Source organism: Artibeus jamaicensis, unplaced genomic scaffold, assembly GCF_021234435.1.
Source record: "Artibeus jamaicensis isolate MK-2021 breed Jamaican fruit bat unplaced genomic scaffold, CSHL_Jam_final contig_760, whole genome shotgun sequence".
Classification (NCBI taxonomy): Eukaryota; Metazoa; Chordata; class Mammalia; order Chiroptera; family Phyllostomidae; genus Artibeus; species Artibeus jamaicensis.
In genome coordinates this window covers 3863376-3878297 of record NW_026521955.1, presented here as the reverse complement: position 1 = coordinate 3878297, position 14922 = coordinate 3863376, and the positions used below count along the sequence as shown (strand labels likewise).

At 39.4% G+C, this 14922-nt stretch overlaps 1 protein-coding gene across 1 annotated transcript in view; it reads left to right on the top strand.

Annotated features, from left to right (window-relative positions):
- Positions 1-2359: 2359 nt before the first annotated feature.
- SEC23A (SEC23 homolog A, COPII coat complex component) overlaps positions 2360-14922 on the top strand; it is a 66912-nt gene continuing 54349 nt past the window's right edge. The window contains exons 1-5 of the mRNA XM_037158894.2: positions 2360-2539; positions 10463-10704; positions 12293-12350; positions 12548-12634; positions 13539-13775. Coding sequence (XP_037014789.1) covers positions 10484-10704; positions 12293-12350; positions 12548-12634; positions 13539-13775 — 603 coding nt within the window. The 5' untranslated portion in view covers positions 2360-2539; positions 10463-10483. The remainder of the gene's footprint in view (positions 2540-10462; positions 10705-12292; positions 12351-12547; positions 12635-13538; positions 13776-14922) is intronic.

Below are 14922 nucleotides of genomic sequence, written 5' to 3'. Positions count from 1 at the left end.
CCCATCTTAATGTCTATTTCATTGAAATAGGAAACAAAAACTTATGTTCAGCTGAAAACAAAAAAAATTATGACTTCTTAGACTTTATTGAGCTGGGTGGTAAAAATGCTTTTCTGGGGACCATGAAATGAATACAATTACCAAAGGTGCATATCTGTTTATTATATTCCTTCTTGGATACTCTTTTGCTTTGTGAATCTCCTTATCGCACCTTTATACCATTGTCCACAGCTATTTACTTGCTGTGCTTCTGGTCACGTTTTCTCATTAGTGTAGCACCCTGAACCCACTTTATTTGCAGCCCTTCACTGAATTTTGGCTTTTGATTCTTATTTCCTCTTCAGGATTGTATTAAAATTTCATATGCAAACTTATCCTCAACATTATATGTACATTATAGAAAGAAAAATGGTGTATATCTTATTTCTTATGAATATAAACTTTGAAGAACAAGAATTTGATCTTGTCTTATATTCTGTAAAGTGCTTATAGGGCTAAACTTTGCAGGATTTTCTGTATTGTCATATAGGGTACTAATTCCCTGAGCAACCCCTCACTGAAGGATTGGGTTGGTTTGAAACTGCCAAGCTTGAATGTATTTCCAACCTGATTCTGTCTCATTTTGCTCAGCTCTTTTCTTGGAAAGAGAAACAGAAAATGTGCCACGATTAATCAGCCAAAGATTGTGGAGTGTGTAATGGTGAGCCCAGAGCAATGGTGTAAAAGCAGTATAGAGGTAAAGAGGTAAACTAACTAGGAAAGTCTAAATAGTATATCAGTTCTTCCAGGCCTAGGAAATTGGCCTGTTTTGCCTACATCATATCACCAGCATCACAACTGTGCCTGGCACACAGTAGATGTCCAGAAATATTTGTTGCACCAAATGAAAGTGTTACCAGTGATGTGGACTCTCAGTTCTTGAGTTTGGCAAAGAAAGAATTCAGAGTGAAGAACTGTAGCACAAGAGGAAGTTTATTGAGCATGCAAAGCAAAATTCATTAAAAGAGATTTGAGCAGGTTGCTCAAAGAACTGCCTTGGCCTTTTAGAAAGTCATAGAGGCAGAAAGTTACAGAGGCAAAAGAGACTGTGAACACAGGTTCAGAGGGTTAGCTCTGGACGAGTTGCTGAAGCCTGCTGCTCCCCTGGTTGCAAGTCTTGTGGTGATCCTTAAAACTTAGGAGAAAGAAAAGATACATACCTGAAGAAAGAAGGCACGTGTGTGTGTGAGCCAGTGCGAGTGAGCATGAGTATGCACAAGGGCATTGGGTCCTTTGTCTTAAGGGTTTTTATCTGTTTTCAACAGGCAGGAATTTTAGGGGAGGTCTCAGGGGAGGGTCTAACAGAATATGCATCATCTTCCCAGGCGTGTCTTTTTATATGCCGATTTATCAAAATGAACTATAGGGTCCGGTCTCTACTGATTGATCAGCACTAGGGTGGGTGGGGTGTAATTGCCCATTGCATCTGGTCTTGATACCACCACCCATGGCCATGGCTTCATCTTTTCTGGACCTGGAGTTGAAACACAAATGAGGCCTAAATGTAATGTCTAGATCGACCAAAACTTTTTCTCTGTGGTCAATGAATCCAAGGGTTCCTTCCTAAGATTATTTGATGCTGATCAGACCTTCAGTGTCCTGAGGGCTGAAGGCTTAAGAAAGTGGTCCTGAAAGGGGGAAGGAGTGCAGTTTAAGTAAGCTGTCTGTTTCCCCATTTCACTTGCCAAGGGATTTTTTCCTGGTTTCTTACTGCCCTGCTCAAAAGAACAAATTTTCACTTTGTTTTTTAAGGGGAAATGTTTGTGGTCTAGGAATCGACCAGGACCCTAGTGGGCAGGATGTCCTAGGTGAAGATATCTCCATTTCTCTTTCGGGAGCTGAGGAGTCTGAGTGGCTGGCAAGGGAAGTTCCCACCCTTCCTGCGGCTCATAGGGAGTCAGATCCCCTGTGGCTCGTTGGGGAGGGGAAAGGCGTTCCTCCGCGTAACCCCCTTCTCCGATCCGCCCAGCCGGGTCCTGTCGGGTCCGCGTTCCGCCGACGTGCCTCCGTTTTGGTTAGTCTGGGTCACCCTGCCCCACCAGCTCAGTCCTTGCCTCTTCTCCAACTCCCTCCTTCTTGTCCCCGGCCCCTAGTCTGCACAGCCTGGGTCCCGCACCTTTCCCTAGAGTTCCCCGGCACCTGCGGCTAAGTCCCCAGCCCTACCTCTCCCTGTTCAGTCCCCTTCTAGTCCCTTCCTCCAGGTAGATTCTGACCCGTCCGAAACCACGCCCTCAGTTTTCCGGCTGGTAGCCCCGCCCCTCAGCTCTGTCCACGCCCCCTTTCCGCCCTCACGCCCCGCCCACTCCCCCCTCCCTTTGACGTGGCAGAGGCTGCACCAGCCATGTTGGCCCAGCAGAGTTCTGCGCGGTGGCCGGGGGCGGGGCGGCGCCGGCTCTGATTGCACTGCCACGGCTCCACCGCTGCTTCAGGTCGGCGGATAGAACTGAATTTGCTAGGCGGAGGTTGCGACAGCCGCGGATCTTGTAGCGCAGGCACTCCGGTAAGGGCCGACCTCAGAGCTGTCTCTTCCCGGCTCCTCCGGAGACCGCGGGAGCTCTGCGGGACGCGGGGGAGGGGCGGCTGCGCGGTGCCTGGGCTGGCTGGCGGGCTGGGGTCTCAGGGGTGGTGCCTGCTTTGCCTCTTGGTGCCCCTGGGTAGGCGGGGCATGCTTGGGCCCGGCCGGGCAGCCTTGAGACCTGAACCTGTCACCCTCTCACCTACCACCCTCTTCATTCTTCCTGGGCATGGGGCCCTCTCACCCAGTTTCCCGGATCAGGTGTTGGGAGTAGAGTGAGAGATGGCAGCTACAGCATCTGGCCCAGCACCCCACCTCTGCCCCCCCCCCCCCCCCAGGTGATGTGCCTTCCTCACCCCAAGTCATTACTGCTTTTGGGGACTTGGACTTCTTGTTTCATTCTTTGCCACATCTGAAGTGTCCTAGACTTTGAACCGAGGCAACTCGTCACTTGTAGTTTGGCCTTGGGAGTTAAAGGGTACAGCCTGCGCCTTGGGCCTTAATTGCAGAGGTCACTTTTTCAGATTGGACCAATCTTAACCGGCCCTACTGTTTTCTGTTTTTGGTGGGAAAGGAAAAGCCATGGGAAACTTACGTGCAACCACTGGAGTGTTTATTGAATTAACGTTTCCACGTGAACTTCCTTACTCTCCACCCCTCAAAGCCAAATTAACTCAGTTTTAAAAAGTTTTGTTTTTTTTTTTTTTTAAATGTTTTTTTAAAGATTTTATTTATTTATCTTTAGAGGGGAAGGGAAGGAGAGAGGGAGAGAAACATGTATGTTGCTTTTAGGAGTTTATATTTAAATACAGATATAAATATACATACATGTTAAGTTTCCTTCTCGTTCTTCCAACCATTTTTAATTGACTAAGAATTTTAAAGTTAGAAAGGGCCTTATAGTTTTCTAGCACAAAGCCCTCATCTTATCGATGAAAAATGAAGGATCCGAGAGGTTAAGCTGCTTGTCTAATATAAGGCTGCTCATTGGAAGTAGTTGAGGACACTTCATTGAGGATCTTGCAACTGAAAAGTCAGAGGCACATTTTATTTTCCCTTAAATACATCTGATTGGCAGGAAGTACATCTGATTTACGATATTTTTCACTTGGTTATCTATAAAAGGGCTAAAATGGGAATATTGAAAAGTTGTATCATAAGTAAAGTCTCTTAAAGTACTGTGGGCATGTGTTTGCTGTGCTAGGTTAAAGTCACATACTACTTTGTTTCTTTCCTTTTACTTATACCATGAGAAATTATTTAAAGTAACTCCCACTGATTATAAGCTGAAAAATGAGACATTTGTTTAGAGTGGTCTTTTGTGTGTTATACTGCTTAAAAATGCATAGTGACCACTATGTTAAGTCTGCATCATTGTAGTGCTTGAGCCATTCATCTGGGTCTATGGTTTTATGCAAACGTAATATTAGGAGAGAGAGTGCTATTAACGCAATTTTATAAAAAGCTGGTTTGTAAAAAGGACTTCAGTTCAGATATGCCATTGTTGGATATGGGATCAACCATGGCAGATTTTGCACTAGAATTAGTGATTTTAAGATTGAGCATGAGTATATAATTGAACTAGTTAAGGAACAGATGAGATGTTTTTCAAAATACTGCTGGAAAGTGAGAATGTAAGAAAGAAAATGGATGTGATTTAATGAGCAAATATGATCTTAAAGCAGAAGATAAGTGAGCAAAAGGGGGGGGAATTGTGCTCAAATATCACTCAGGTGATATTTAGTATGTCTTAAGAAAAAGTAAGGAGCAGAATTACAATCCAGCTTTGTTACCTGTTGTAGAAACTTGAACCTGGCCATTGCCTGTGTGTAAATGTCTTCATGTTCAGTCTTATAGGACCTTTCTCTACTAGGATCCCTGATTGAATTAAGCGTGGATGTCCTAGGGAAATGCTTATCAGGACTCTTGTTCTTAAACATAATTGAGGACCCTCCCCTTCCCCCAAACCTACCTGGTTTAATAGAAGACAGGTGTATTTTCTTTTCTTTCTTTTTATTTTTTTTTAAAGAGATTTTTATTTATTTCTTAGGGGAAGGGAGGGAGAAAAAGTGGGAGAGCAACATCAAAGTGGGAGAGAAACATCCAGTGGTTGCCTCTTGTACACCTGCAGTGGGGACCTGGCCTGCAACCCAGGCACATGCTCTGACTGGGAATTGAACCTTTTGGTTGGCCCGCCAGCGCTCAGTCCACTGAGCCACACTGGCCAGAGCGGACAGGTGTATTTTCATATCTAATGCTGCATTCAATCTGTTGTGCTATGTTGTTTTGGATGAATTGTATGAAGGAAATCTGGCTCATAGATATGTAGCTGGAAAAAGGAGATATCTTTTCATAGCTTTTTAAGATAATTGTGCATATTTTTTATGGATACTACACCAAAAATGAGCAGTTTTAAGTAAGAAATCAAGGGTTAATTACAGTATGGAGTCTGAAATCTTAGAAGCGAACTTTTTGTACTCTGTTGCTCTAAAACTCATTGATCTGACTTCTGGCCAAGATGGAGGCGTAGGTAGAAATACTGTTCCTTCTTGCACAACCAAAATTAAAGACAACAAAGATTTAGAAACAAAAACACAACCAAAACAGACAGAAAATTGAACTGTACGGAAGTCTGACAACCATTCAGCCAGACTGGCAAGAGGGGCAGAGTTGGCAGCTGGTGGAGTGGGTTCGTGGCAGGAAAAGGCAGTGGCAGCCAGACCTGGGAGTGCAGGCAGTGCAGGGCTAGCAGACCCCAGGCCTGGGAAGGAAACTAGTAGACCCAGTGAGGTGCGCAAGGTGATTGGCTGACTGTGGTCACACGGTCATACACAGATAAACTAGGCAAAAATGGGCAGCAAGACAGACCCTGCAACCCAGAGCCTCAGCGCCGGGAAATAAAACCTAAAAGCACTGATTGAAAACACTTGTGGGGCTTGAGGTGCCAGAAGACACTCCCAGCCTCATGGGAGAGTTTGTTGGAGAGACCCACAGGGTCCTAGAATGTACACAAGCCCACCCACCTGGGAACCAGTACCAGAAGGGCCCAATTTGCTTGTGGGAAGCAGCAGAGGGGACTGAAATTCAAGAGACAGGGGAGCAAGCACCATTGTCCCCTCTCTGACCCTGCCCTCACATACAATGTCACAACCCAGTGACTAGGTTGCCCCACCCTGGTGAACACCTAAGGCTCTGCCCCTCATACATAACAGTTACGACCAGACCAAAAATGCCTCAAACAGAAGAACAAATCAGAGCCCAAGAGCCAATACTTTTAAGTGGTCAAAAGATAGCCAACCTATCAGATGCATAGTTCAAAACACTGGTGATCAGGATGCTCATAGAACTGGTTGATTTTGCTCGCAAATTAGATGAAAAAATGAAGGCTACACTAAATGAAATGTAGGAAAATGCGCAGGGAACCAATAGTGATGGAAAGAAAACTAGGACTCAAATCAATGGAGTGGACTAGAAGGAAGAAAAAAATGACCAAACAGAAAGGAATGAAGAAACAAGAATTCAAAAAAATGAGGAGAGGCTTAGGAACCTCTAGGACATCTTTAAAAGTTCCAACATCTGAATTATAGGGCTGCCAGAAGGGGAAGAGGAACAGCAACAAGTGGGAAACTTATTTGAACAAATAATAAAGGAGAACTTCCCCAATCTGGCAAAGGAAATAGACTTCCAGGAAATCCAGGAAGTTCAGAGAGTCCCAAAGAAGGTGGACCCAAGAAGGAACACACCAAGGCACATCATAATTACATTACCTGAGATTAAAATGAAGGAGAAAATTGAATTCTAGAAGCAGCAAGAGATAAGAGGACAGTCACCTACAAAGGAGTTCCCATCAGACTGTCAGCTGATTTTTCAAAAGAGACCTTATAGGTAAGAAGGGGCTGGAAAGAAGTATTCCAAGTCATAAAATGCAAGGACCTACATCCAAGATTGCTCTATTCAGTAAAGCTTTCATTTAGAATGCAAGGGCAGATAAAGTGCTTCTCAGATAAGGTCAAGTTCAAGGGGTTCATCATCACCAAGCCCTTATATGAAATGTTAAAGGGACTCTAAGACAAAGAAGATAAAAAATATGAACTGTGAAAGGACAGCAAACTCACGGTTATTAACAACCACACCTAAAACAAAAGCAAACTAAGTGGACAGCTAGAACAGGAGCGGAGCCACAGACTGAAGATCACGTGGAGGGTTATCAACAGGGGAGTGGGAGGAGGAGAAAGGGGGAGAAGGTACAGAGAATAAGTAGCATAGATGGTAGGTAGAAAATAGACAGGGGGAGGGTAAGAATAGTGTGGGAAATGTAGAAGTTAAACAACTTCTGACACATGGACATGAACTAAAGTGGGGGAATATGGGTGGGAGGAGGTGTGCAGGGTGGAGGGGAATGAATGGGGGAAATGGGACAACTGTAATGGCATAATCAATAAAATATATTGAAAAAATAATTGATTTGTTGAATGGATCATTTATTAATGTATGATTTTGTAACATCATGAATTGATCATTTTGTTACTGGTGCTGGGATTCTTGGGTTTCCCAAGATAGAAATCAAGAGGAAATTTCCAGATAGATTTTATTAAATTTGTGCTAGAGCACAGGGAGGCAGCACAGAGGAAAGGAAGGTCCTCTTGAACTGGCTCAGAGGACACCTTTGCTTGGCTGCTTTTATAAGTGAGAGACAAAGAGAGCTTGAGTGAAAAGATGGGCTTGTGAAGGTTCCAGAGTGGAAATTTCTATGTCACGTTATTTGGCAGCTTTCTCCCCAAATGTGAAAAATAGGGGCAAAATGGTGGTGTTGCTTATTGCCGTCACCCCAGGAAGGTTGTATAGCTGTCAAAACTCATCAAGTGCGTATATGGAACAGTGGTTTAGACATTTTTTAGCTACTTGGTCTTTATTTGGTTGCTTGTCAACCTTTTTTTTTTTTTTTCCATTTCTGGGGCCCATGTCCTCTTACTGTCTCAACTTGGAGATACTGCTTCATTGAATGATGTTTATCTTCCAAATGTTGACATGTTTTGTTATGCAATATTTTCAGAAACTCACGTTGATATCATTGCTGATACCAACAGAAAATCTTTACATATTAGGAATTTCTGAAGGTCATGGTAGTGGATGCAAGGTTTCAAAATTTTTAGTATTTGCTTGAAAGCTCATTTATCACAGGCAACAAGTAATGTCAATTGTTCTCCAGGCAACAGGCTCCCTCCATTCATTTTTGAGAAAATGTATGACAAGTACATAAGTACTAGTAATGTATCATTCTTTGAAAATTGAGAAAAATAGTCACTCCAAATATTTTTGTTGTTGTTTTTTATAGTTCAAATGAACAACCCTGATTGGTCTGGTATATTTTAATGCTTTTTGGTGCTGCATTTTAAATGCATATTAGATTATAGATTTAATTAATGAACAGAAAACTTCATTTTTTGTAGAAATAGTGGGAGAAATTACATAGTCCTGGGAATTATATTTGCATCTGTAGCATGGAAGCTGTTGCTAAACACTGGATTATTCTCCCAGAGGAGGTTTGTTTCTCCTATTGTTGCCTGTTTAGATTTGAGGTTGGCATCTTGTAATTTCCCTCTGACTATCTCAGGCCTTGTTTCACTATTATGTTTCAAGAGCCATTTTTTTCTTGAGAGCTCATACCATCTTTCTCAAAACTGTCTCGTATATTTTCCTTCAAGATAATCTTTTCTAAATAAATGTAGTTATCTTAGAGTTTCTTTTTATTCTCTGTCAACCTTTGGAAAATTCATGGTTGTTCTTTTTTTTTCTTTTTAAATTTATTTTAATTGTTCAAGTACAGTTTTCTGTCCTTGATTGTTCTTGATTAGCATAAGATTACGTCTCAGATTCTGATAGAAGGAAATAGTGTTCAATTCTTATTTTATTATTAATTGAGGTATAATTGGCATCTTATTTCTTTTTAAAGATTTTTATTTATTACTTATTTTTAAGCATTTTTAATTTAATTATTGTTCAAGTACAGTTTTCTGTCTTTTACTCCCATCCCAGCCCATCCCCCCATGCTCCCCACCTCCCTCCCATTTCTACCCCCCTTAGTTGTTGTCCATGTGTCCTTTATACTTGTTCCTGTAAACCCTTCCCCTTTTCCCCTGAAATTCTCTCCCCTCTCCCGTCTGGTCCCTGTGAGTGGGTTCTGTATTTCACTGTCTTTGGTCATATTTTGCTTGCTTGTTTGTTTTGTTGTTTAGCTTCCTGTTAAAGGTGAGATCATATGGTATTGGTCTTTCAACACCTGGCTTATTTCACTCAGCATAATGCTTTCCAGTTCTGTCCATGCTGTTGCAAAGGGTAGGAGCTCCTTCTTTCTTTCTGCTGCATAGAATTCCATTGTGTAAATGTACCGTAATTTTTTGATCCATTCATTTACTGGTGGGCATCTAGGTTGCTTCCAACTCTTGGCTATTGTAATTTGTGCTGCTGTGAACATTGGTGTGCATAGGTTCTTTTGGATTGGTGTTTCAGGGTTCTTAGCATATACTCCTAACAGTGGAATTGCCAGGTCAAAAGGCATATTCATTTTTAGTTTTCTTAGAAAATTCCATACTGTTTTCCATAATGGTTGTACCAGTCTGCAATCCCACCAACAGTGAACTAGGGTCCCCTTTTCCCCACAACCTCTGCAACATTTATTGTTTGTTGCTTTGTTTATGATGGCCATTCTGACCGGTGTAAAGTAGTATTCCCATTGTGGTTTTAATTTGCATCTCTCTGATAGATAGTGATATTGAGCATCTTTTCATGTGTCTCTGGATCCTCTGTATGCCCTTCTTGGAGAGATGTGTGTTCAAGTCCTTTTCCCATTTTTTAATTGGGTTGGTTGTCTTCTTCGAGTGGAGTTGTGTAAGTTCTTTGTATATTTTGGAGATTAAACCTTTTTAATTAACTATTTTTATTATTTTAATAAATAACAAATAAAAGGGGAGAGGAATGGACAGAGGGGAACAGAAGGAGAAAGAGAGGGAGGGAAACTTCAATATGTGAGGGAAACATCAATCAGTTGCCTTCCACATGTCCCCATCCAGGGACCCAGGCTGCATGCAACAAAGGCATGTGCCCTGGGGAACTGAACCAGCAACCTTTTGATTTGCAGGATGACACCCAACCCACTGAACCACTTCAGTCAGGGCAGCATCTTACTTCTTTTAAGGAAGAGGAAGCTCTTGGCTACTTATAATACTTAGAAAGTGAAGCTTTGTTAGTTTACGTAATTTGTATTATCATAATCTTTTTGTAATTTTTTCTAAAATTAAAATTATTATATATAATGCACTTTATCAAATTATACTTTTTCTTATTCTCACGTACATTTGAGGATCAGGTCCTCATCCTATAGTTGTTCTCAGCAACTTCAGCATCTATGTTGGTTCTTTTGGCACCTTATCTTCATGATTCTTCAGTTCTTAATGTCTTTTATTTCTTCCACAAATCTTTTGACCAGCCACATAGCACTTGAAACTATCTTTAATTTTTACAGTTTCTTTCCATTACTAACCACTGTTGCAGTTTGAGAGTATAAGACAGAATTGTTGCCTAGATAGGAGAGCTAGCATCCTTGATAGGCAGTCAGAGAGTAGTAACAAGATGGACATGTTGCTTGATATTTTCTCCTAACAGGAGTGGCCTTCCCCTCCCCTGATAGTAAATTTACTACCTCTTGTTGGGCCTAATGGGCTTTGGGCTTAGTAGATCATTTATTATTTTGTTATCAGTGGGGTTATTGTTGCTAGCTAATTTTTTTCCAAGATAAATATTTTCATTTGGTCTGAATTCTAATGAATTAATATTGCTGAAAGTGGGAAAAACATACTTATTTTGAATTTTCTTAAGAGAATTTGAAAATATCTTTTAATTTCTTTGCAGAAATAAGAATCAAGCTCTACAATGACAACCTATTTGGAATTCATACAACAAAATGAAGAACGAGATGGAGTCCGATTTAGTTGGAATGTTTGGCCATCAAGTCGACTAGAAGCTACAAGAATGGTCGTTCCAGTAGCAGCTCTATTTACACCACTGAAGGAGAGACCTGATTTGCCACCTATTCAATATGAACCTGTTTTGTGTAGTAGGACCACTTGCCGTGCAGTTTTGAATCCTTTATGGTAATTAAAACATGGAAAAAACTAATGAGGCATGACTTCAAACCGTAGTTTCTTTCTTGCTTATTTTTATAAAACAGTCTTTCTTTTTGTTCATAGTTATTTTTTCTAATTAGGATAGTCAAGTTTAAAGAGATGTAAGATTTTAGAAATAGTAAGATAATGACAGACCAAATGTAAAATTGTCCTTGTAAAAACTCTTAGGTCCTATCAGTATTCTCTAGATACTGGTGCTGACTGTATATCAGCTCAACTTGTGTTCAATTAGAAAAGTCATAATCGAGTAATGTGGTGTTTGAAAATGTTGTGATTTCTTGTTGCATAAGCAGAATCTCAGGAATCTTTTATTCTTCTTTCTACTTCCTCTTTCCCAACCCAACCCAACCCACTAGCAAACCTGGTTGAGTCTATCTCCAGAACATTACCTGTTCTGTTTCTTGCACTCGTCTCTGCTAATGCACTCTACTTCAAGATATACTATCTTTTTTCCTGGTAAATTTCATTATCTTCCTAACTGGTCTGTCTGTCTTTGTTCTTGCCTTGAAGCAGTCTATTCTCCATCTAGAAGCTAAAGTTTACAAGTGGATATTAGATTATTAAAATCCTCCAGCAGCTTCTTATCATAGTTGTAGTAAAAAAATACAAACCCCTTAGGAAGTCCTCTAAAGCTCTTACATGATCTAGCCTCTATATATTTCTTTTTTAAAAAATGTATTGTGGGGGAGGGAGACATCAGTTTGTTGTTCCATTTATTTATGCATTCATTGATTGCTTCTTGTATGTTCTCTGATGGTGGATTGAATTTGTAACTTTGGCAGATTGGGATGACACTCTAATCACTCTACCTGGCCAGGTAGCCTCTATGTATTTCTGCCTTCATCTTTATCATCTGTTTTCCTAATTCTCATCTATTTTATACTTTACCCTCTTTCTGATTTTTCAATATACCACAGTTACTTCTGCCTTGGAACTTGTGCAGTAGCTATATATTCTACCTGGTTTGCTCTGCCCCCGATTTTTCTGTGACTTATTCTGGGTCATTTAGGTCATATTTCAGTTGTTTAAGAAGGCCTTCCTTTAAAGTTGCCCTCCCAGACACATTCTCACATCTTGCTTTGCTTTTGTTAATCTTTATTATTACTACTTAAAAGTACCTTCTGTGTTTATGAAACTACTTTGTCTGTTGTCTTTTTCTCTGAGAATATAAGCTCAGCGAGACCAAGGACCTTTGCTGACTTGTTTACTATTACCAGCACCTAGAATAATAGCTGGTATACATTAAACATTCAATAATATATTTTTGAGTTGAATAAATGTTTTCTAGACCTGAGTAGACATTTTTAAGTCATTAGAGAAATAAATAGGATTATCTGAATTTTATTGATACTTGCCGTATATTAAAAGTTAAAATATATTTATTTAAGTGAAATATAAGTAGATATTGGCAACATTTAAAAATACTTGGCTTTTAAAGATCACTTTTGCCATCAGTTTGAATGCATTTGTAATTTAGAAAGGAATTAATTTTATTGAGATTAGCATCCTTGTAGAATTGAACTGAAACATGAATTATTGTATCTTTTCTTAACAGTCAAGTTGATTATCGAGCAAAACTCTGGGCTTGCAACTTTTGTTATCAAAGGAATCAGGTAAGAAATGCAGGTGTTAATGCTGTAAATCCTGGTCTACATATGCATATTTAAAAAGAAAGATGAAATCATTTTCATGAAAATAATGATATTTTCATTATTAAATGATCAGGAAATAATTTATTTTTAGCTTAAAATTTCATTACTCTTTCTAGCAAATAATTTGTTAAATTTTTAAAATATCTTTTCTTTTGTAGTTTCCACCTACTTATGCTGGTATATCTGAACTGAATCAGCCTGCTGAACTTTTACCTCAGTTTTCTAGCATTGAATATGTAGTTCTGGTAAGAACATAAGAGTAAATCTTTAAGGACGTTTTAAATATCCAGTAATTTATATCAAAGTGGTTGTTAAATTGAGATGACTTAGAAAGCATCATTCTTGATTTTCACATTGAATTGGTGGAGCGTTTCAAAGGTAAGAACTCTCAAGGTCATTTTAAACAAGGTAATATATCTGTTTTAGTTATTTGATGGGTGGCCAGGATGTTGGATGGGATGGTGTGATTTGCTATACTGAGTAGATCAATAAACACTGAAGTATCAGTGTTGCCTTATAGTTGGAAGGTCAGTTTACAAATACTGAAGTCAGTATGGTGCTGGAGCCTGATGCCATAGCCCCGAGTCTAGTTAATGAAATTATTCTTGCATTGGACCTTCATAGGAAAATTATTTTTCTTCTCTTTCTGAACAGCTTTACAAAGTTGTTTTTATATTTAATAGTGAAAATAATATTATCCTTGTTGAATGTTGTAAAGAGAGCAGAATATGGTTCACTTGAGCCAGTCAGTACTTTGTCCAACCTAGCTAATTTCTATTTCTTTTACAATCTAGTTTAGATTAGACAATTTTATAAAATCACTACATGTTTTTAAGCTTTCTAGTTACTATTTTTTTGTTTAAGAAATTAAGTACTTGTTATAAGAAATTAAACTTCATGCAGTTAAATAAAATTGTGGGTGAATGTCTCCTCTATGTAACTGTAAATTTTTTTAAACTTAATTTTTCACTCAGTGGTATGTGTTGGTTGCCCCCCGTGCATATATAACCCGTTTCGTTTCTGAAATGGCTTATTAGGATTCCATTGTATAATATACAGTTGATTATCCTTGTATATTGTGCTGAAGTGGAATGCTTTTAAAACACAGTATGTTTTTTTTTTCTTCTAATGGCAACATTTTTTTAACAGCGTGGCCCTCAGATGCCTTTGATATTCCTCTATGTGGTGGACACTTGCATGGAAGATGAAGACTTACAAGCCTTGAAAGAATCTATGCAGATGTCATTAAGTCTTTTACCACCTACAGCTTTGGTTGGACTTATTACTTTTGGGAGAATGGTGCAGGTTCATGAACTTGGATGTGAGGGCATTTCAAAAAGCTATGTCTTCAGAGGAACAAAAGATCTGTCTGCCAAACAACTGCAGGTAAACAACATCTGTCAGCATCCCTCCGTATATCTCTAAAAAAGCTTCTGGATATAAATTTCTAGAATGTTTTATTGTAATTGACTATATCATTGTTTTATTTCATTTGCCTTTAATTTTTATTATGCAGATTGAAGATCTTTACTTTTAACAGTATCTTTTAACATTTAGAGTGAAACTAAGTATTTTACTGGAGATTTGAAGGTCTTATTGAAGAGTCATGCTGAAGACTGAGAGGAAGCAACCACAGAATAATTAGTTTTTGTTTCCTGACATCTCACTTAGGAACTAAACACTTTTAATATGTTTGGGAAATGGAGATATTTTAAGGCTTAAGAGTTTTAATATAAGAACTGTGGGTATATATATTTTTTATACACTAGCACAACATTTTTATCTTTGGGGCAAATTGAAGCTTTATCTTTCAAGGGAGGGGAGTTATATATAGCATAATAGGATCATCTGGGGATATTTAAAAAATTGTTTTCTCCCCAGAGATTTTCATAGACTATCAGAGAGTGTGTGAATATGTGCTAGAGGTGGCTGGAAGGGTAGGATTGCTCAAGCAAGTATTCAAAAACTTTCCAAGAGGTTCTGATACAAGCAACTCCCAGTCGAAAACAGTAGTTACCCTAGAAGATGATAGATAAGTCTGGAGAAAGTAGACAGAAATGAAATCGGATTTTGGAAGTATCCAGGTAGCCCAAAATGAAAAAAAAAATTTTGAGGATTACTTCTACCTGGAGCTTGGCATACTGGAGTAGTGGTTAATGAAGATAGCAAATACTAGAGGAATTCAATTCATAGGTTTGCATGGTGAGGACAGTGAAAGGAGAATAAGATAGTGAATGAATAGTGAGTATGATTTGAGGAAGTAGAGAAAATGAGAGTCTGTGTTCTTCCCTGAGGTTTGTTATTGAAGGTAAGAAAGGTGAAAGTGTGGGGGTCTGAGAGAGAGAACTGAGTGAAAGAGGTTTCATTTAGGAGGGACACTGAGTGTGTTATACACAGAAGGGAAAGAGACTAAAGAAGGTGAGTGAAAGAAAGCAAGAGTGAGATGAGGAGAGCGAGGTTACAGAAGACATGGTAGAGATTCCTTTAGGAGCACAGGAAGCAGAGTACCTTCCATGAGGCAAGAGAGAAAGTT